Below are 23107 nucleotides of genomic sequence, written 5' to 3'. Positions count from 1 at the left end.
ACTAAATACCAGAGGCTGAAATTAAACCCTAGTGCCTAGTTCTGTTCTCATTGATTCAGCCTGCTGCCACCACGGCTCTGTTCAACTTCAGGCAGAGAGTGGCTGGGAGCGTTTCCTTGAGCTGTTGTTGTTTGAGCAAGGACAAGGGGGAAATCTCCACTCCACTGGCACTGGATGAAAGGCAAAGCAGCATCTCTTCTGGCTGTGTCTCACTCCCTGTGCTGTTCACAGGAGAACCTGAACCTGGCGTTGAATTCTGCATCTGCCATTGGGTGTCATGTTGTCAATATTGGTGCAGAGGACTTGAGGGAAGGGAAACCCCACCTGGTCCTTGGGCTTCTCTGGCAAATTATTAAGATCGGCTTGTTCGCTGACATCGAGCTCAGCAGAAATGAAGGTAAATGAAGCTATAAGTGATTACTTCTAAAGCATGAATGCCGTGTGGTATGCGCTGTCACCTCCAGCCCCATCACTGCCTCTTTCCTCCCCTCGTCATCTCTGCTGAAAGGTAAGTGATCACCTTCAGGTTCATGGGGGCATGTGCCGAGCCGAGTGCTCTCCAGCCTCTTTATAGCTGTGAAGCTGGTTCAGGTGGGTGAGTTGTGCCATCCTTGTAATATGTATCTGCCTCGGAGAACTGGCTGAACGCACGTCTGTATGTTGAGATGCATCTTGGCTGGAGCCTTGTGGTGTGAATGAGTGTGGTGCTTTGGGCTTCCTTGGGCTGGAGAGGCTCTGCTGGTGTGATTTAGCCTGGAGAAAAGGAGACTCAGAGGAGACCTTGTCGCTTTACAACTATCTGAAAGGAGGTCGTAGCATGGAGGGTGTTAGTCTCTCCTCCCAAGTAATAAGCAAGAGGAAATGGCCTCAAATTGTACCAGGGGAGGTTTAGATTGGATATTAGGAAAAAATTCTTCAGGGAAAGGGTTGTCAGGCATTGGAACAGGCTGCCTAGGGCAGTGGTGGAGTCACCATCCCTGGAGGGGTTTAAAAGATGTATAGATGAGGTTCTTAGAGACATGGTTTAGTGCTAGAGTTAGAATATGTTTGGACTTGATGCTCTGAAGGGTCCCTTCCAACTGAAATGTTTCTGTTATTCAGCCACAGGTAGGTAACAGTATTAAAAGGGGGCAAAAGCTACTTGCATCCTTTTAGGATTATAGACAACTGCACAGCTTCCTCAAAACAAAAACAAACAAACACAAACGAAAACAACAACAAAACAAAACAAACAAAAAAAAAGAGGAGGGCTTTCACTCTTTGGGAATGTGTTCACAATGACTTGGTTCTCCTAAAAAATCATCCTTGCTACTGTCAGTGGTACAGCTCAGCTCTCCTTTGGTTCTTGGTGTGGGGGGTGCTGCAGCTCTCCCCATGTGCTCGCTTGGTCCTGCACGACAGCCTGCAAAAAGTAAAGTTTAACTTTTCAAATCATTCAAAGAGCTCTGTTATTCCTGCATGGGCTATCAGAGCACCCAGATGGATGGAGGGGCTTCAGTATCTTTTATTTTAACTTCCCAATTGTGAAGTGGTAACATGGTTTCACCTAGATCGAAAAGTTGTGGCAAGGGAAGCACCAGCCAATTAAAAGTGTGCTTGTCTTGATTTCTCTGGCTTTTTTTAACAGTGCATATGAAGCTGCTTGGAAGCACTTTTTCATTGAGATAGAGGTGCATTTACATTTAGCTTACTGTCATCAGTTTAAAAGATTGTATATAAAATCTAAATAGTTTTGTTATAGAAGAAAATGGAAAATATTTTTTACACACAGTTTTCTTGATCATTCACACTCTTTGTAACAACCAACCGGGGAAAACTCCACTAATATCCAGATTATTTTGACTTAATCAGTAGTTGGTATTGTCCCCAACTTCTCCCCCTGAAATGCTACTGCAGCTCTAATTCTGCTGTCCAGGTTTGTCTCTTGAAAACTCCTTCCTTGCCCTCACAAGTATTTTTCTTCTAGCACTGGCTGCCTTACTTCGTGATGGTGAAAATCTGGAAGACCTTATGAAGCTATCCCCAGAAGAACTGCTCCTAAGATGGGCCAACTTCCACTTGGAAAACGCGGGCTGGCACAAAATCAATAACTTCAGCGCAGATATTAAGGTACCAAGAACTATCCTGGCCTGCATATGCCTGGGAAAAGGCTGGGAAGTGGCCAGGGCTGTGTTTGCATGTGTGAATGATGCCCTTCATCTGCAGACAGGACCTTTCTTAACCTTAACACCCTGAGCAGATTTAACAGGGGTTTTATGGGTGGTATATTTAAGGTATCACAGTGCTGTTCTCTCGTGCCATGAGGTTGAGCCCAGTGTTGAGCTGTCTCGAGTGTTTTCTCCAGTGCTAGTGGGACCCTGCTGCAAAGCTGTTGCACGTTTTAAAAGAGTATGAAACTGGTATCACTCATGTTTTCAAATGTTCTTAATCCATCTTTTTTGACGGAAAAAAATTTCAATGGCATTCAGCTTATTCCAGGGATGCAGCAAAGCATTTCACCCTGAGAGTGTGACTTCCACACTCTTGGCAAGTGATGGCATTTCATCCAAAACATCACCGGCTGGACAGAGGAAAGGAAACAAGACCCCTGTACACTGGGCTGAGTAGAAATGGGAGCAGGGAGTCTCACAGCTATTTTTGAGATGTGAGAGGGTGGCTCTCTTCTCTCAGCACTAGTGAGAAATAGAGGGTGGTGACTCCTGGTCAGTGTGGGGTTTTTGGACACTGGGCCCAGCAGGTTTCTGGAGCTTATTCACATGGCCAGTGGTTTTGAGGAGAAGAAAGAGGACTGCAGTGGACTCCATGTTAAAGGACTGTTAGGGTGGAAAAAATAGTTGATAATTGAGATCTATGGGGAGCTCAGAGCTTGCCTGCATGTGTGCACTCACACATAGTCTCTTGTATTTCCAACTTCAAAATTATTACAGCTTTGCTGATAGTTGTTGGCTTGTCTAGTGCAACCCCTAGGCTGCCAGGGTATGCTGAGATGCTTCTTAGTATTGAGGACTAAACGGGCTTTCGGTTGATAATTACTGCAGCTATTTGCTTCTTGTAGTTTCTGATCATCCCTGGGCTCTCTCTTTTAAGCTATTCTATTAGTAGCTAATGAGCAGGCACAGGAGAAAACATCCAGATTTCTTGTGATCAGCTTTTTGTCTGGACTTTGTCTTCACTGAGCCATTTTCATAATTGCTGTAGCAGTAGGAATTGTTGCCTTGTTGAGGGGATAGGGCTGCCTTAGGGCATCTGGCTGTGGGGGCTGTGACAGCGAGCAGCACGGGGTCACTTTCACAACACAGCTTGCAGCAAAAGCAGCCTTCAAATAGGTAACCCCATAATTTTAATCTTAAATATTTCTAACCTTTTCCCTTTCTGTTTCCTTTTCTGCTGCCTGGATTTCTGCCATCATGCTCTCTTTTAAGCTTACAGATTTTGGTAATTCAGTAAAGGTACATAAGCCAATTATGCACAGTGACTTATTAAAGATGAGCCTGAAATGAATTGTTATGGTGTATTCACTGCTGTACTGGAGACCTGAACTTTCTTTTTTATCCATTTCAGGATTCCAGAGCTTATTACCACCTCCTCAATCAAATTGCACCTAAAGGGCAGAAAGAAGGAGAGCCTCAGATTGATATTAACATGTCAGGTTTCAATGTAAGTATTCAGGCTGTTGTGTCCTCATGCTGTACTACCTGTACCCTATAATTGCCCTGTGACATCTAGGTAACCTGGTATCTTAATTTCTAGAGCGTATAAAGTGTCAATGGCCTTACACGCACCTCAGGTGTGTGCTAAATGAGTGGTTGTTGCAGGCCTGATCACTACCCACCAATCACCATATAAGATTAAGAAATTATCTGTGGTTTTGTTCCATTTGTGGGCACACTGACTTCTGCTTTTGCACCACTAAGTTCAAAAAGCATGGAAGTTGGAAAGCGTATAAACTTGGAAAATACCATGCTAGGTAAAATACCAAGAAAAACTGGGACAATTGCAAACAATGGTTTTAAACTAGAAAAGTGGAGATTCTGGTTAGATATGAGGAAGGAACTTTTTACAATGAGGGTGCTGAAACACTGTCCCAGGTTGCCCAGAGAGGTGGCGGATGCCCCATTCCTGGAGACATCCCAGGCCAGGCTGGACAGGGCTCTGAGCAACCTGATCTGGGTGAAGATGTCCCTGCTTATGGCAGGAGGGTTGGACTAGATGAGCTTTGAAGGTCCCTTCCAACCCAAACTATTCTATGGTTCTATAAATGACATCCACAGCAGCAGGGTTTAATACACATGCTTCATCCCTTTGCTTGATTAGTGACTGATGCCCAACAAAGGCAGGTGGAGTGGTGACATTGCCCCAGGTAGCAGTTGGGAGCTTTCCATCTGCTTCATTGCCCAATCTCTTCCATGATGGCTCTTGTCTGTTCCATACCTGGCAGGAGAAGGACGACTTGCGGAGGGCAGAGTACATGCTTCAGCAGGCAGATCGGCTCGGCTGCCGGCAGTTCGTCACACCAGCTGATGTAGTTAGTGGCAATCCCAAACTGAACCTGGCCTTTGTTGCCAACCTGTTCAACAAGTATCCAGCACTTACCAAGCCTGAAAACCAGGACATCGACTGGACACTACTGGAAGGTGATGGCCATATCAGTTTACAAAATTAACAGGAGGGAAATATCTAAAGTAAACACTTGTGTCACAGGAGGCTGTGCCCAGGGGAGGTACCTCCACTGAAATAACACCTATGATTTGAGGCTTCAGTGCTGCAGTGGTTGTTTACTCATTTGGGGCAGATGAGAATGGTACTTGGCAGCCTGTTCAGCTGCTCTGATGTGGAGTGGAAACCTGTAGAAGCACTGCGAGCAACCCATCAGCTCCTGTGACAGGGCTAGGGAGTTGGTTTTGCCATTTCCTGCGACGGGCAGGAACACCCAGTGACATAGCCAGATGTTCACAGCAGCACTAATTGTTGGTAGAACTGGGGTTAGGGCTCTGGCTGCCTGGCTTTCAAACAGCAGTTAGCTAACACCCATGTGAAAGACCTTACTGCTAAATCAGGCTGATATCTAAAACCAGATAGCAGGGCAACCCTCTTCCTTCGAAAAAATTATAGTAGAAAAAAAATACCCTTTTTCTGCTCAAAAACCTAATCGATGAGCTATGCTGCTCAAAGCTCCCTGCCTTGCAAGGTGAAAAACCTTGCTCAGCTTTGAGCTTGCAGAAGTTGCATGAAACTGTTTTCCCTCATCTAGGAGAGACACGTGAGGAACGGACCTTCCGCAACTGGATGAACTCCCTTGGTGTGAACCCTCATGTAAATCACCTCTATGGGTAAGGATCAGGCTCTTGGGAGAGACCCAACTAGATCGGACTAGAGATGTATCCACACCAGTGTCCTGTTGCCCCTGGTGCCAAGCAAAGAGCTTGAGAAAGGGTGATGGAAGGGAGTGGGAGATGCTCACTGCACCCTTCCTGCAGTCCGTACCTTAGGGTTTGCTGAGCCAGCACTTGACAGACTCACAATTTACTTTAAGGGCTGTGAAGACAGTTTATTTATTTTCCCCTATCTTGTGTAAATTAGTACCCTGAGATCCCAATACATTCAGATCTGCTTGAGCAACTGTGTTAGTGCAACTGGAACTACGTTGCCTCTCACCGGGTTTAGCCAAGACGTCATAGTTAAGAAGCAAGATACTCAGGGTCCCTGTACTCAGTGGTGAGAGGTGGCTACCTTGGAGTTTTATGTAGCAAAATTCTTCCCTGAATCTGTTGCTGATTACTATGCTAAAACCTGATTTAATTCAGCAGCTAGCTGATGTTAAGCATGAAGCAAGCATTTCTCCTGCCCTGAGAACTACAAAATGTTTTGACTTTTTTTCTTTTTAGTGTTGTTGGAATAACAACAACCTGTAAAGAGTAGTAATGTAGTAATTATTCTTGATGTGACAGAGAGTGCATTTAAATCTTGCAACATTAGACTTAATCAATGTTTTCCACTTTAGTGATCTCCAAGATGCACTGGTAATACTACAGTTGTATGAAAAGATCAAAGTTCCTGTTGACTGGAATAAGGTTAACAAGCCTCCGTACCCTAAACTTGGAGCAAATATGAAAAAAGTAAGCATTTCAAAATACTTCAAAAGAAGCCACGGACATTAAAAATTTCTATTTGAGGCTTCCAATCACGTGAGTGTATTTGTGAGTGATTTTCTGTTTAAACTCTCTTCCTGTGTAGCTAGAAAACTGTAACTACGCTGTAGACTTGGGAAAGCATCCAGCTAAATTCTCCCTGGTTGGCATTGGAGGACAGGATCTGAATGATGGAAACCCGACACTGACACTAGCCTTAGTCTGGCAGTTGATGAGAAGGTAGGACCCATCTCAAATATGTAAAACTTATGAATGGAGTACAGAGTTTGGGAAATTTTTTGTCATGAGAGTACTGCAGCGCTGGAACAGGTCACTCAGAAAGATTGCAACACCTCTGTCCTTGCGGGGTTTCTGACAGACAGTTGGACAAAACTGGCAGAGCTGATCCTGCTGCACATGGGAGGCTGGAGCAGAGACCACCAGAGAACCCGCTGGTGGATCTGTGAACATCCTACTGACCAGGATCACTTCTCTCTCGCCTGCTCAAGTCTGGTCCATGTACAGAAACTCTAATCAGGAAGATTTACACAGTTTTTATGCTCTAACTTTCAACTGGAAATAGAGAGAGAAACATTCCAGGCCTGTTCCATAACCCCCTTCTGCACTGGAATGGGGGGAAGGAGAAACTTCATAACAGATAATGTTGATAGTCCTTGTGATCATCAATTATGTGAGTTTATATTAAAGGACTTGAAAGGCTAGAAAGACTAAATGCTTTAACAGAAACCACACGTCAGGTAAGGTAGATGATTCTTCCTTTTTGTTAAAAGAGTTATTAAAAAAAAAAAAAGGCAGAGCTGAGACTATATGAAGACTTTCCAAGCTGCCATCGGCTCACATTGCATCCTGGCTGCACGCTCACCAGGGCTTTGCCCAGGCTCTGTGCCTAATGTTATTCTCTCTGCTGGTTCTCAGGTACACGCTGAATGTCCTCGAGGACCTGGGTGACGGTCAGAAAGCTAATGATGACATTATAGTCAGCTGGGTAAACCAGACCCTGAAAGAAGCTGGCAAGTCCACCTCCATCCAGAACTTCAAGGTGCAGGTTCCCTCTTGCATCCAAAAGGAGAGAGGTGCCCAAAAAGTATTTCCTTGGCTGCAGGAACAGCAGGACATCTTCGGGGTTTAAACAGGACAGGATATGGTCTCTGCTGGAAACAAAGTGGCTTCAGGCTACCAGAGACACGACTTTTTAGGGCTGCCCACAGTGGCAGTGATGGGGAAAGAAAGCTGAGGGCTTGGCAGAGGAGAGGGGGTGGTCACACTTTGGCGTGCTTCATATTTTCAGAGCATTTGGAGTAGATTGGAATAATGGTCTTGTACTATAACCAAAGGAAAAGCAGCAGTTTTGTTTTCCCAGTGGTCCAGCACTAACGCTGTTGCTTTGAAATGGATTTATAAGCTTGTATTGTTGCATGTTGCAGAACGGCTGAATTGAGGTGAGAAGTCTGCTTTCAGGATTAGGAATTCATCTTTGTCTGTCCCTGTGTTCTCTAGGACAAGACTATCAGTACAAGCTTGGCAGTTGTGGATTTAATTGACGCTATACAGCCTGGTTGTATCAACTATGACCTTGTAAAGACTGGTAATCTATCGGAAGATGACAAACAAAATAATGCTAAGTAAGTTGGCTATCTCAAAAGCTGGTTTGCATTGAAAGAGTGTGCCTTGCATGTGCTGGCCATAAGCTGCAGATGTTTTTGCCAGTTTATTACTGTGGTTTCCAGTATCTTTTAACACTGTACCTTTTAAACAGACAGCACTTCTTCAAATCTAATTGCTGTACTTGTCTGTAACGCTGGAGGGAGTAATTGTCTGGACTCTTGCTTGTTGAGAGGAATGCAGAACAGCTCCAAGCAGTTCTTAGCAATGATGTTCTGTTTCTCGCCTTGTTTGTTCAGGCATATGAAGAGCTCAGCCAGTGGCTCAGGGTTTTGAAATTGTACTCTTGTGTGTTTCATGTCTTGTTGAGTCATCTTAGGTTGTCAAGTTTAAAGTATGCCTATTAAAACCTGCCTTTGACATGTGTGTTCTGCGACTGTTCTGCAGTGACAGAATGACAGTAAAGTTTCTTGCAGATAATAGTCTTGCTTGATTATTCTTAAGAAGCAAGCAGGGGGGAAATGTAAATGTTAGCTGATTAATCCTTGGTTATACATGCTATCTATTAGCCCTGATAATTATTAATTACAATTTTTTAAAACTGGTGGTAAAGCTGATGACATTCAAAAGTCAATTTGTGCATTAAAGACACTTTATTGAGGAAAAGGAATACAGCAAAAGATCAAAAAAAATTTATGAAACAAACATGTGGTGTGATTGGACTGTTGCACATCTTGAATCTTAGTAAAGATGATAATAGGTGAAATGGTGTTGGATAGGCCAGGAGCTGACTTGTAATTTCTTGGTAGCAGTCTCAGTGCTGACCCTCTCCTCTTTCTGTGGTGAATAGGTATGCTGTGTCCATGGCAAGAAGAATTGGTGCCAGAGTTTATGCGCTTCCAGAAGATCTTGTGGAGGTGAAACCAAAGATGGTCATGACCGTGTTTGCCTGCTTGATGGGCAGAGGAATGAAGCGAGTATAAAGGGGTTGATCCATACAAAGCAAAAAAAAAAAGCAAAATGCAACAAAAACCCAACCTGCCACCCTGGGTGCATGAGTAGCAGATCAGCTCTGACCATGTTGAAATGCTGTTGGCCTAAGAACTGTTGAAGTTCAAAGGACTTTGTTTTGCTTTGCAAGACAACTCTTATCAAGATTCTCAGGGAGAGGAGTTTTAACCAACAGATGTGCTCTTTTCCCAAAGGAAAGTTTAACTTATCAAGAGCTCACAGAAATGCATTCATAACAGTCCTGCATCTTGCAATATTGCTCTGGAGCTGTTTTCACTCCATTATTTCTCAGATACTTGGTGCGTGGTTTTTTTTACCCTTGAGGGCTATAAGGTGGTTGGTATGAATTGTAATGGAAACAAATATAATTTCTATCTGCAATCTGGTTTAATTTCTATCATAGGTCCAAGCATATTCTAGGTTTGACCACTTCCATAACTTTGTGGGTAAAGCTACAGTACACGTTGGAACCTGCAAGCCAGCTCGCAATGCTAGATGAGAAATGTGTAATTAGGAAGATGCATCTTCCTTTGGTATTCTCTGTACATGGTGCTTTTTTATACATCTGACTATTTTAATTACCTTACAAATAAACATGGCAGGTTTTTTCTCTTGCTGCTTATAAAAAGGGTGGGTTTTGTTTGTTTTGGGTTTTTTGTTTGTTTGTTCTTTTTTGTTTTTGTTTGTTTTTTAAAAGTTATATTCCATATGAGAATACCACCATCCTTGGACCTCTCAGAGTAACATATGATATCATGTTCCTTACGGCACAGTTACACCTGAGAATGGAAGTGAATGCATTTTTGTATGCATCTTGGTTCAGTTCTGTGCACCTGGAAAATAATTTTTACAAAAATCTGCATGAAAACTATAACTTTTTATTTAAAATGCTGTTGGATATAAAACCATACTACATTGTGGGGAGGTTTTGTGCAGGGAAAAGGCAAATGTTATAAACAGTAGGGTTCAACAAGCTGAATAGCAAATGTGCTGGAACATAAAAGTATTTTTACAGATAAAAGGAAGCATTGTCGCCAAAGAAGGAAGATGCTGTATCTGTAGGATTTAATATTATCTTGCTTTGGCAAGCTGTTTGCTGTACTTGAGATCATATTGCTATTCCAAGCTATTCGAAGTGATGTAATATGGTGGCAAAGCATTAGTTGAAATAAAACCATTTAAATACACGTTTATCTCATTACTTACACTGACACAGCATGGCAGCTCGTCCTCAGTTGCCTTTAGCTTTCCTTTGGTTGATCTTTTTACACTAGGTCTGCTGATCTGCAAGACACCTGAAAATCAGCGTGTGCTTGAGGAGCTCTTGCCTTTTAAAATGGGCACTGGCAGCGCAGTTATTCTCAACTTGTGTTTTAGTGAGGCTTTGTCTTAATGGGAGCTTCTGTGAAACCTTGCTCTTAAACTCTTGCTGTGTGCCCAAAGGTGATGTCTGTGGGTGTAGGAGAAGACCCCCTGTTAGGGCAAAACCCAGGAGGAGGAAGAAAAGTTGTTCCCTGTGTCAGGAATGTGCTATCCTGGCTCATTTTCAGAAACCATGGGTCTGGGGTTGTAAGTGGCAGCTACCACAAGCCTGGCATGACTTGGGTCTCGGGGTGCCATAGCGGGAGAGGGGATGCCCAGCAGCCACTGATTGTTGGGGGGATTTGCCAACTTGCTGTGTCCAGCAAGCCTGGAACAGGGCTGTGGGTGCTGGTGGGATGTGGTGATCCCAATGCACCAGTTCCTCCACTCATGCAACACATGGGTGGGAACCTGGGTATCAACTGAGCTTTACCAAAACCATGACCTGACAGTGCAGAAGCCCCCAGAACAACCAGTGGCTTTGACAAAAACCAAGAACAATTTGTGTGAGACTGGTGTCACATAAACAAGTTCTTGTGACCATAACAATATAAACCTGGTCTGGGTTGTCCCCTTCCTGACCTGCCTGGCATGATTTTTTTTTTCAGTGATGAAAACAGGTAGGTGTGTTTTGTGCCAGAAGTATGTTGCAGCTTGTCTGCTGATGGAATGGGGATGAGTTTGTGGATTAACCTAGATTACAGGTTCATGTCTGGCCTCCGCTTTGGGCATCATCTTGGGCGAACAAGGTGGCATACCTGTGAGCTTAAACCACCTCAAAACACCCACAAGCCAAATGCTTGGAGGAATGTGGGAACCCAACTACCAAATATGTCATTCCCCATCTCATGCTCCAAATCTTTCTGTGGGGTGAGGGTGAGAAGGACTTCTGTTCCAATGCCATGTTGTCAGTGCTCCTGAACCACGTGCATGGTTGTGTCCTCACTTTTATTTTTAAAGTAAGGAGAGAAAAAAATAAAGGCAAAACCAAAACAACAGCAACAAACAAGCCCTTCTTACTGTGACCTTGTCCTCCATGAGAGACTGCTGCAGAAGCAGATCCTGCTGGAAATGATTTCTGTTGAAGCAAATGTTGCACACATCATCTGGAGCCCATGATAAGAATCACACAGCTTCCCTTTGTTCCCCTCTTTTTTTTTTTTTTTTTTCAGGTAATTAAGTGTAATCATATTATAGCAAGTTTATTTGGGACATGGCGGGGCAGTGAGGTGACGTGGGTGTCCGTGTGCGCTGTATATGTCCCTAATAGGGCGGGTGATGCGCTGGGAACACGCGGGTAGCGTAGCAGAAGCTCCCACCCCACGAGAGCTGTGCTTCGCGGGGCAATTCAGACAGGGACTGTCTGCAACAGGGGAGGGACAGAGCTCAGCCTGGGGCTCGGCTGCCACCCAGGGGCCAGCGCTCGCCACTGCACCCCTGCCGTGCCCGGCGCCGGTGCGCTCTGCCCAGGATGGGGCCGCGGGGTGAACCTGCTCAGGGTCGGGAGGCCAGGAGAGCAAGGGAGGCCGTTTGCAGCGTGGAGGATGGGGAATCACTAGCACCTGAAAACGTGGAGGGCCGTGGTGCTTTGGGAAGTGCAAATTTGGGACAGGAGTGGGTGGAGATGCAGAGTCTCATAGAATCTTTTGGTTTCAGCACCCGAAAGATTATCTATTTATCTATTTTCCTTGCTTAGTTTGAAAATGATGGTCGAAGGGAGATACCATCTCCTTTTCAGCCCTTTTTCTCTGGTCAGGCGTCTTCCTGTGTGTCCTGGTTTTGTTAAAAACAAGTTTCTCTTTCAGTGAATTTTGCCTGTCAGCTACAGCCTTCGTATTAACTGCATTTTCCTGGAGAACCAGACACAAGTTTTGGTAAAACCTAGCAATGGAATGCAAACTTATTGATAAGCATGGATGGACATCTCGCAAGAGAGGCGACGAGAAAACAACTGACCAACTGTGTATAACATTCCATTCACGCGAATACTTCATATAAAATGGGAGATCACGAGGATCTCGTCCCTTTTTCCTTTTTTCCTATGGCCGACATTAGGAGAGGACCTTGCTAGTCATCCCTGCGAACTGAGGCCAGTGACAGACTGAATCCAGCTCCAGTTGGCTGTGGAGTCTAATCCAGGACTTTGGGTGCCGGCTCTGCAGTTGCTGAGACTTTCAAGATTGGTTTTGTATATTTTGTATTATTTTCTCTATTCTTATTAGTAGCATTAGTAAAACATCTTCAATTTTTCCAACTCTCTTCTCTCTGTCCTTCTTTTTCTCTCCCGATCGCCTGTGCTGAGTGGAAGGGGGGAGAGGGAGGGGCAAAAGGGGGAAGTGTGGGGGAGAGGGGGTTAACAATACATCTGCCAGGGTTTTATTGTCACCCCGCAATCTTAACCCTCGACACTGTGCCCTTCCTGCAGCTGGTGCTTCTGGACTGTGATGCTATATGCCACCTTTCCTCATATTTAATGGCCAGATGCAAATCTGCTCTTAGATGCTGGTCCTTCAAAGCATGTTGAGAAGTTGGTGCTGCTGGGAGTGCACCAGAGAACACTCCATTGAAAACAAAGGGAGATCACATTTATTTGAAGCAGCAGCTTATTCTTTACTGTTACGCCTGGTGCAGGCGTCAAAGATGAAAGTTTATATGAGGGCTATTTGACTGATAGAGACTTAATTTTTCTATGTGTAAGAGATGAAAACAGAGCAGGTGAAAGGGAGGAATTTGGCAGGGAGCTGGAGAGGGTCTGGTGCACACAAGAGGAGAGGTACAGGAGTCCTGCCTGCTGCAGGGGTCAGGACATGGGATGCAATGGCACCAGCTGGGAGCACTCACTGCTCAGAGAGCACTGGGAGTGCCAGAAAACCCTCTCAGTGGTTTTACTGCACAAAGCCTCACATACAGCCAGCTGGGAGCTTTCCACCGATAAAACTTTCACATATGAAAATTTGTAAACAAAGCTTCCCGCAGGAAATCGCATATGTTTTCACTGAATATGGAGTGATATACCATAAGTAGAATCATGTCCATCCTGATGAAACAGTGTTCTAGTGGTTTATAGCACTGGCTGGAGATATGGTATAATTAATGTCAAAATTCTTAGACTTTGGAAGTGACCATCTGTCTTTTCTTGCCTCTTTTGCAGCCTAGTATCATATTAAAAGGGGAAAAATGGATACTCCAACAATTACTGAATGGGAAAGGATCTCCTTCTTGTGCTGGATGTATTCAAGAAATGGGCTAACTCAAAGAAAAATTTTGGGTCCAAGCAAAGCAGAGGTCTCACACTGAAGGGCCAGTGCAGGGCAGGGAAGACAAATCGCAGTGTTTTCCCAAAAGAAAGCCCCTGGCAAGCAAACTTTCAAAATAATTCCTGTTTTATCAAACACTTCTAAACATTTCTGACAGGAGCCAGAGGTGTAAGCTTTAGCACATTTCTTTGTTCCTGCAACGCTTATTTTGCTCTTTCATATTCAGTTATTTGTTTTTATTCATTCAAGTACTTGGTTCTATTTATTCAATTACAGGCGTTTTCTTCCAAAGTTTTTTAGCAGTATCAGCTTTCTTCATACTGATTTTTTTCTTTTTAAACATTCGAGTTTGCAGAGTGCATGTTGTCCTTAATCTCAAGGATCTCCTTCAAATGTCTTTCCAAGCCCAGACTGCATCTTCAGAGCTGGATTTTTTTGTACTGCAAATGAAGTTCATCCCAGGCCATGTGGCCACTCATGGCTCTGATGCAGCACATGGGTGGCGTGAGAGGGCTTTCTAGTGGATCATCGCATAGGCTGCAGCAGGATTTGGGCTGTTTTTAATATACCTACAGAAAAGGAAAATCCCCTTTGGGAGGATGAAGAAGGCTGATCTGTGTGAGGGAGGAAAAGCAAATAGCACGGTGATCATGGTGACCATCAGCATCTCCCAGCAGCTGGAGGGAGGCAGCTCAGGGGTATGGCACTGGTGGGATGCCGTGCCTGAGCTTGGCAACAAAATGCAGGGAGACAAAACTCATATAGACCATCCCTGAGACAAATCAGCTCTTTGCAGGGGTAAATGCAGAGCCATGTTAGCTGAGGCTCAATACTGGAAGGAGCAGCTGAGTGATAAAAAGTTTTGCTTGGTGACATCTTCACCCGCTCCTCCATCACTCTTTTATATTGTAACAGCAAAACAGCTTGTGTGCCAGCTGTGGGAACCTACAGCATGTTGACAGAGATGCTAATGGACTGAGCCTTTGCTAAGGCCTCCAGATGTGCTGGAACATGTGCAATTTATTCCTACTTAACAGTACTTACAATATCCCCAGTGTGGGAAGGCAATCCTTCTTCCCAAGAGAGCATACATGGCTGCAGGAAATGGGTGGGACAGAGGCCGTGGTGGGGCCACGCATCAGCCTGCACAATCCCCCACCCTGAGCTTGCTAATGTGAGCTTCTCCTCTGCATGTGAACATTTACCTTGAATTTTGATATTAGCATTTCAGATTTGACCATTGCCCATGAATGAAAGCATTTATTCCTACATAATGAAATCCCTCTATTTCCATATAAAACCCACCTGTAATGAAAATCATTTTTCACAAACAAATAGCAAGAAAACAAATAAGTGGCGTCCACTTCATAATTTAAACATTGTCAAAATGTGGTCATGGAGGTGTCCCATCCCCTTGCAAAATACCACACATGGCAGACAAGTGCCAGCAGGACGATCTTGCTGGGGAGAGCTGGGGGCCCAGGAGCCACGCTGGTACCAGCCACCCTGCACTTGTCTTCGCTTGGCAGCTCAGGCGGCACTGTGCAGTCCATCAGGTCCCCTGTACGGGGGACATCGAGCACCGTTGTGTTGTGAGGGCCAAGGAAGGCACAGGGCAGCCCTTCAATCACTCCCCTGAGCGTTGCGGTCCACCGCAAGAACCAAAGCATCTTGCAGTCACATTTCCAGGGGTTGTGAGATAGAAACACGTACTTCAGTTTTGGCAGTTCAGCGAACAAGTGGATAGGGAGGGAGCTGAGGTTGTTCTTGCTCAGGTGAAGGAAGTGCAGCTTGTTTAAGTATGAGAAAGCAGAGTCTGAGATGGTGGAGATCTGGTTGTTGTTCAGGTACAAGTTTCTCAAGTTCAGCAGATGCCTGAAGGTGCAGTCGACAGCAGTGATTCTGTTGGCTTCAAGGTGCATGGTCTTGAGCTGGATCAATCCGTCGAAAAGCTGATTAGGCAAGTCAGCAATGAAGTTGTGTCCTAAATTTAACACACCTAATCTGAGAAGCTTTGTGAAAGCGCCATTTTGAATGATCCATATCCGATTCTTCCTGAGATTCAGATCGTACAGTGTTTCCAGGTCCTTCAAGGAATCTCTGCCAATGGCTTCTATGTGGTTGCCCTCCAGGGACAGCCTTGTGAGGCTGGAGAGGTTCCTAAAGGCTTGTGGAACATACCGCATGTTATTGGAGGCTAAATCAAGTATTTCTAAAGAAGGCAGGTGTGAAAATAGAAGTGGGTGGATTTCAAAGATATTGCAGTGGGACAAATCCAGGCTGATAAGGTGTAACAGTCCTCTGAAAGTGTTTGCGTGCAGGTAGGTGAGGCGTGAGTTCCTGCTAAGGTGCAGTTCTCGCAGCTCACTAAGAGCATTGAAGGTCCCTGGGGACAGGAAAGTCAGATTGTTTCCATCTAGCCAGAGGCTGTGGAGGAAAGTCAGGTTTCTGAACGTGTTGGTGGTGAGAATCCGCAAATAATTATTGGAGAGGTTTAGAGAGACGGTGGATGCTGCAATTTCTCCGGGAAGGGCTCTCAGTCCAGATCTGTTACAGTGGATAATCTCTTCGGGTGCACATTTGCACATGCTTGGGCATGAATCAGAGATATTCAGACTCAGCCCAGCCTTTGCTGCACAAGTAAATATAAATATAACAAGAAAGAACATGACCAGCCACAAGTCAGCCACTGCATCTAATACCTGATGGACAGTAGAGAAGGAGGCAAGAAAAAAAACATGTACCTTTTGTATAGGTGAACCACGAGCATTGCAGGATCGGTTGGGCTGTGCTTTTAGTGCACACTGAAAATAAATTAGCCTGTTCTTCCTGCTCCAGACCAATAAGGATCAAGTCTTTAGGCAGATAAAAGCTGATTAAGTGCCGTCCTGCCATGAAGAGCATTACTGAGGGGCAGGGAGATCTCTTAGTCAAGCATTACATTCTGACAGTGATTTTCCCCATCTCCTGCCCTCTGTAAACAGCAGCAGGTAACAGATTTCTTTTGCAACCTGTCTGGGAGCAGTTCCTGCTGCTGGGTTCATCACCATTCTCAGGATCTTCTTGGCTGTTTGCTCAACAAAACCTCTGGTTTTGGGGAGGTTTTCTGTACTTTTCTCTAGTTAGTACTTCAGTGAAGGAAGCTGAGTGGCTCTAACATCTGGATGTGAGATGGGGCTCCTGCCCTGCTGTGGCTGCACGTGCTGGTGGGTGCCCTGGGCTGATGATCCGGAGCTGTGACTCCCCTGCGGTAAAACCAGAGGCTGTCAGGAGCTGTGCAAGCCTCCTGCTCCCTGTCAGCCAGGAATGTACAGGGGAATGCTGTGTCCTGTTGGAGCCTCTTTTCAGGATAAGCCCTGAACCACCTATGAGTGGCAAAAGAAGATCCCCATGGGTGATGCCCAGAGCACCCCAAGGTAACGCTGCCCTTCCCAGGGCACTGCCTATCTCCAGCTGTGCTGAAGATGCCGTTGAGCAGCTGGAGCTGGGCTTGGGTCCCTCCCTGGTTTTTGTCCTATATCCAGATTGCAAACAAAAAGTGCAATAATGAGAGGTTGACTGATGCACCAGGGATCAGCAATTTGCAGGCTGATTATTTTGCTTATGATGCCAAGAGGACTGGACTTGAGCCTTGCAGCTAATGTGTCAGCAGGGCAACCAGTGACACAGTTGCTGCTCTTGTTTTTTCTCATTATTTTAATTTTTGTTTCCCCCCTCACCTCTCTCTGTTGGAGTTCTCATGCTTTTATGTGTTTGAAGGTGTTTCTCTCAGCCCCCTCCCTTCAGGTGCATTTCCCCACTCTTAGTTTTGTGGTCTGTCTCAGCTTTTCTCTTTTTCATGTTTTACAGATTTGAGTTTCCTTTCTTCTGCTCTATCCAGGCAGGCAGGGGATAAAACCCCATATATATCATATGCCCAATGGTAAGTGTGAATTGGACAAATTTGCAGATCCATTGTTTTATCGGCAGAAGCAGATTAGGTTTCCTGTCCTGTTAAATCACTGTGCTTCAGCTAGTTCTGTTTTCCTCTTCATTTTTTCAAGCATCAACCCCACAAAGAAGAGCTTCTGCCTGGAAGCTTGGCTAGGATGGCCACAATGTTTAAAAGACATCATCTTCCAGCTGTAAACAATGTCATTTATTTAGTTAGACAGGCTTTACTGCATTATTACTAGGGGCCAAAAGCTGATTTTCGCCCTGAGAGCAACAGTGACAACAACTTGCCAAAGGGCTTGTCCTGAGAGTGCCGGAGGGAAGGTGGAGACGCACGCTACTTGCTCCATCCAGCTGCTTATGTTTGGGGCCATGCCAAAGGTTTTGGTGGGTGATTGTTATTGTTATTATTATTATTCTTTTTGTACTCCTGGCTCAGTGGGACTGCTCCTTCAAGGCCATCACTTTGGAGGGGGTCTTGCTTGCTGGGATCTCTGTGGTTTCTCTTTTGGAGGGGTGTCCCGCTTGCTGGGATCTCTGTGGTTTCTCTTTTGGAGGGGTGTCCCTCTGCTGGGATCTCTGTGGTTTCTCTTGCCTCCTGCTGCAGCACAGCTATGAATATCCATTGCTCCATGACTTTGCCTGTGCATCCCTGTGAAGCCATTAGGTTTCTGCTAGTCTCTGTGCAGGATGTATCTGTTAAGAATGGTCTCACCTCCAGCTGAGGTTTTGTAGCTCAGGCTGAAGAAGATGGATAACTTCCTCTGGTGTCCTTTTTATTCTACCCAGGCTTCAGTTCTGGTTGTAATTCCAGAAGTGGTGCCGTGTTCAAGCCAGTATTTAAGCCCAGTTCTTGCTCTAATTCTCCTTGATCTCATATTGGAAATTTTCAGAGACCAAAAGCATGCAGCTCTTAGAGCTCGTCATTGCCAGATGTTGCTTAATTGGACTAAAATACACTGGTGAAACAGGACAACACAGCTGTAGAATGTCTTCTTGCTTCAGAGCCTGTAGGCCCAAGGAAGCCCATAAGTATCAAAATAACCACATTTTTATACCTTGTCACGAGTTTGGCAATTCCAGCTGCTCCCTGCAAGGATTCCACAATGCATGGGGGTTAGCATTTAATGGAAATGCTGAGCTGCTGCAGATCTTCTGTTAAAATATATTCCACTCATTACATGACCATTATGGTGTTTTGTATTTTCTTCAGTGACTGATTTATCTGACATTTGGGATTTGTAGCCCAGCACACCCACTTCAGAAATTGTTTGTAGCTGATGTCAAGATCTTTGCCTAAATACTGTAGATTTTAATAAACTGTATTCTCTTTACAAGATTGAAGTTCGACACAGGAACTCCAAACATCTACTTCATCTTGCTGGTCTAATAACTTAAAGGAGCAATACTTGCTTTCTTTAAACTTTCTAGTGGGCAAAGGTTGGGTAAGCAGAATCACTTAATAGCTTTGTTGATTAAAAGAAGGGTTAAATAAGTTGGAATACCCAAGTGTCAGGAATATTCTGACTTCCCCAAAGCTTTATCTAGTTGATGAACTCTCTTTCATGTGTATCTCAGCTTTTTTTGGTACATAAGAGAAATTCCTGACAAAAATAGTTAAAAATGATGCTTGCAATGAGTATAGTTCAAAATATCAAAAATAGGAAGGTTTTTAATTTTAGTCTCTGAAAAGAGACCCCTGGGTACTCCGTAACTCTATAAACTGGCCATGGATACCTAGCTCTTCCTAAAAAAATCACTTTGAGACCCTAAGAGGAAAGTGAAATATGCTCCTACATCTTTTAAATGCTGGGTTATATACACATATTTTAATTGTAATAGAAGAGAAGTTAGACAAGCGGAAGCTCTCTCCCACAAGCTGTGGGCATCTTGACTTCTGCTGTTCATGACAGCAACTGCTCAGGGAGAAGTGAGCAGAAGAAAATTGTCTGGGATGAAAAATTGTTCGTTATGAAAGCTGAATGTGTGTTGTCATTGCGATCTGGCTGAGCAGGTCTCAGCTGCTGGAATGCTGTGCTTCGGCCATGGCAGCATTGTGGGATTCAGGCTCTACGCCCACTGTGGGCAAGCCTGGGTGCCTGGTGGTTTATCCTTACCTGGGACCACAGCTTGAAGCACTCAGCAATGGTGCTCTGGCCAAGTCCTGCTGTCTTCAGCAAGGCTGGGAGTGCTGGGATGCTCTCCCTGAGAGCCAGCAGTGGTACCAGGGCAGCCATATGCTCGCTGCCTTTGATAACTATGGGGGAAGCATGTTTTCAAAGTCACTTACGTGCTTGTTTTCTTTACTACTTTTAGTAACTTGTAAAATGCTTACGGCCAATTATTTGAACAAACAATGTCATGGAGGATATCTCAGTCTTGGCAGTGCTATCAGCTGGACACAAACATCTCGTAAAAGAAATGCTTTGGAAAAGTTTTCTGCATGCTGGAAGCAGAAAGGACATCCCTCTTCCCTCTGAACTGCCTCTGCCACGCTCTAGACACTGAAATGCCTCAAAACCTGACTGATTCCAGCAGATGGATGGGACCAGAGCACTGATGAGTCCTAGCTGTGTGACCCATGTGCTCACTGCTTTGCTGCTGTGCAGTGGAAAATCAGGACTTTCCCCAGGCCTGCTCAGTGCTTCCATGTGAAATTGTGGCTTCAGGAAGGAAAGTGAAACACTGACCAAGTTCTTCCCTTTAAAAAATGCTAGTAGTTCTCCCTCCTGGCCAAAACACTGGGTTTGGAGACACCCACTGTCACAACTGATCATGCTTCAGAGGTACGTGAGACAGTGAGGTCGTACGTACATACGTAAGATCCAGCACGTGAAAGCAAGAACCACAGATGCTGGGTGTGAGCAGGACCATCAGTTTCCAACTGGTTGCTGCTCACAACTGCTTTACTCCCTAAGGGCCCAAAAAGGATGCAAGAAAGCAGCCTTCTCTGCAGGAGTGCTCTGGGGCTGGGGAATGACAAGGTAGGTACTCCAATATTACTTGCAAGACTGAGCAATTAATGTCTAAAGACACCCTTAAACAAACATGTGGGAAGGAAGAATGCGTATAAAAGTTTATGAAGTGCTGGGACAACCCAGCTGCAGGCAGGGTGGTTTCGATGAGTTTGTGCAAAAGGCCTGTTGTTTGGCACAATGCAAATGCACTATCCGGAACGATGGAAATCATCAATTCCATGGCAGTGTGTGTGTGCTGGGTCCCCAGCTCCTGCCACCAGCTCCAGGACCAGGGAGTCAGTGTGTCCTGCTGTAAATCAGCACCAAAGGGGTCAGAGCCACATTGACCTCCGTTGGGTTATGAATCCTGAGGAGCACATTTGTGAGAGAGTTTTTTGTCCCCTCTTACTTTCTCTGAAAGAAACAAATCACTTCCATGGATACAGTCTGTATCTGGATCCCACATTGCTTTGGGGATTTGACAGGCTGGCAGGGTTGAACCTCAAGAGCTGGCTCTGACAGTCTGCTGGTACAGTTGGATATATTGTCTGTTTGGAATATTCCAGCCCTGACAGCAGCACTTGCCTGCAAAAACCAAGACCCAGGACTTGGAAGGCATTATTTTTATTTTATTTTATTTTATTTTATTTTATTTTATTTTATTTTATTTTATTTTTTTAATGTGCACAACTGATCAGATGTTGCTATTTGTATTGTATTTGCGGTTTTTGTGGGTATTTTGGGTTTGTTGTTGTGCTGGGTTTTTTGTTTCTTTTTTTTTTTTAATTGTTGTTGCTGGTTTTTTAAACACTTCTAGTAACCTCTTCAGGTGTATGGGCTTGAGGACACAAAGGTAAACCTGAGTGCTGCGTACAAACCTGTGGCATAATTTCTTGCTTCTCTTGAATGGTGATTTGTTCTTTTTCTTGGTACAAAATACATACATATAATCCTTCCCCAAATACATGCCCTGGGAAGAACTAACTCCTCATCATTTAAAATAAAGCAGGTGATCTTGTGCTAAAATCTCCCAGCTTTTGTAAATTTGCAGCCAGATGAATTGTATTATAAAAAGCCTGAAGACTCTATCTCTGTGCTGGGCTTTGATGCAGTGGATCCATGTGCTGGATTTACCAGCCTGGCTGTGGGAGCTGAACAAGCGTCCTGGAAGCTCAGGGGGCATCAGCTCAGCTGCAGAACTGCGTGGCAAAAAGTTGGCTTGTGCGTGGACAACTTGGGTGTTCATATTGGGTGTACCTTCTATTCCACAGCCATTCGTATCCAGGCAATGCTCAGAAATAGTGAGAGGAAGAAAGAAGTAGTGTCAGAAATAGAAGAGAGAAAAGGGTATATACATTGGCCAAATGGAGCGTTGGGCTGAGAACTTAGGATCAGATAAGGAATTGGATACATTGAGCACTGGTAGGGGGAAGAATGGGAGAGGGTTTGGCAAAGAGCAGACCAAGGTGTGACCCCCATTGCACCAGGTGCATCAGGCCTGTCTCCCATCTACTAAGAGGTATGAACCCAGCACAAAATTTCAAACAGTTTTGGAGGTAAAACAGAGTAGAAACAGTTGGTATCTGTAAGGATCAAAAGTGCATCTGGAAAGGAAAACATATTTGAATCTAAACAATTTGTGTTTGTTATCTTTGAAAAATAAACATTCCCATGCATTTGACTCTTTCCCCTGCTTGCAATGCATGCTGGATTTTTGATGAGAGACAGAGTAGGATCTTTCACTGGTTGTTTGTGTGCAAAGCAACCAGCAGCAAGAATTCCTGTCTGAGGATGTCTTGTCACGTACTGCTAGTAAAAATTGAATTAATATGGGTCAGAGTGAGTGCAGACATCTCAGATCACTCAACTGGGAGTCAGCAGCCTTGCAGACCCAAGGCAGGGTATGCACAGGGGGGATTGGTGGCAAAAGGCACATTTCTTTCCCTTTGCAGTCAGATGTGCGACCATTGCACTTGCACATCCTATATGCTCCTACTGACCTGGTTCGTAGATGTTTGGTTTGAAGAAGAAAAGAGTTCTTGCAGTGTGTCTCTAGAAGGTGCATCATCTGTTTAATGCCTCTTGAACAAAACAGCAAGTCTCCTGGTAGTGGTTGTAGTATGCAGGAACTGGGTGCAAATCTCCATCTTAAAGTTTTTAGTTAAGTCTTGACTTTTTCAACCTTCAACCTAGTATGGATGTTACTGTCTGCTTTACAAGCTTTCTTCATATTTTGTTGAGTAATGCAAATTACATTGATGCCAGGTTGTTTACTCTTTCCTTTGCCTTTTCCATGAAAACCTCAAATGAGAGTGGGAAGGAATGAGTGGGGAAAGAAGAAGGGATGACCCCAAATCAAACTAAATATCTATGGAATGAGTGATTGTGTGCATTGAAGAGTTTCATATGTATCTCCAGATGACAAGGATGTGCTGACATGTATGTTGTCTAACTCTGGCTGTGACACACAGTGCCTGAGCCTTTGAGAGAGATAAGGTCTCCCATCCTGTGCACTGATTTGATATTACCCTCCTTCAAGACAGCTGTGAGGCTTGGGTCTGTTTCTGTGTTATCTGCTCTCAGCATGTCATTTCATTGAGGTGTTTCAGCTTTTATTCCCTTCCAGTGTTTGCCCCAAGCACAGCCATTACACCTGCTTGCAGCCTGACAGTCCTGACTGCTTTGTCGTTGTGTTCATGAAGCAGTAAATCAGCTGCACTGTGATAAATAGAAAAGTTGCATGGGATTCCCCTTCTTTAAATAACCTGATCTCCTTTTTCACAGAAAATGTCAAGAGCTGGTCTCTTTGTATGAGGAAGGTAAAGCCAAGAGCTGC

General features: G+C 44.6%; 2 protein-coding genes across 2 annotated transcripts in view; one reads left to right on the top strand and one right to left on the bottom strand.

The window, feature by feature from the left end:
• PLS3 (plastin 3) overlaps positions 1 to 9909 on the top strand; it is a 52622-nt gene extending 42713 nt beyond the window's left edge. The window contains exons 7-17 of the mRNA XM_080352769.1: positions 232 to 397; positions 1967 to 2109; positions 3423 to 3449; positions 3562 to 3657; positions 4439 to 4634; positions 5252 to 5330; positions 6002 to 6116; positions 6235 to 6368; positions 7065 to 7188; positions 7647 to 7771; positions 8602 to 9909. Of these exons, the coding sequence (XP_080208895.1) occupies positions 232 to 397; positions 1967 to 2109; positions 3423 to 3449; positions 3562 to 3657; positions 4439 to 4634; positions 5252 to 5330; positions 6002 to 6116; positions 6235 to 6368; positions 7065 to 7188; positions 7647 to 7771; positions 8602 to 8734 (1338 nt within the window). The 3' untranslated portion in view covers positions 8735 to 9909. The remainder of the gene's footprint in view (positions 1 to 231; positions 398 to 1966; positions 2110 to 3422; positions 3450 to 3561; positions 3658 to 4438; positions 4635 to 5251; positions 5331 to 6001; positions 6117 to 6234; positions 6369 to 7064; positions 7189 to 7646; positions 7772 to 8601) is intronic.
• Positions 9910 to 14763: 4854 nt separating this feature from the next.
• On the bottom strand, positions 14764 to 16050 carry LOC308045370 (uncharacterized protein; the record flags this gene model as incomplete). The annotated part of the gene is made up of 1 exon (XM_080352624.1): positions 14764 to 16050. One exon carries the CDS (start codon positions 16048 to 16050, stop codon positions 14764 to 14766), a length of 1287 nt encoding a protein of 428 aa, XP_080208750.1.
• Positions 16051 to 23107: the final 7057 nt, after the last annotated feature.

The sequence above is a fragment of the Nesoenas mayeri genome (assembly GCF_963082525.1).
Source record: "Nesoenas mayeri genome assembly, chromosome: 13".
Lineage (NCBI taxonomy): Eukaryota > Metazoa > Chordata > Aves > Columbiformes > Columbidae > Nesoenas > Nesoenas mayeri.
This window is presented reverse-complemented; position numbering and strand designations above follow the sequence as displayed.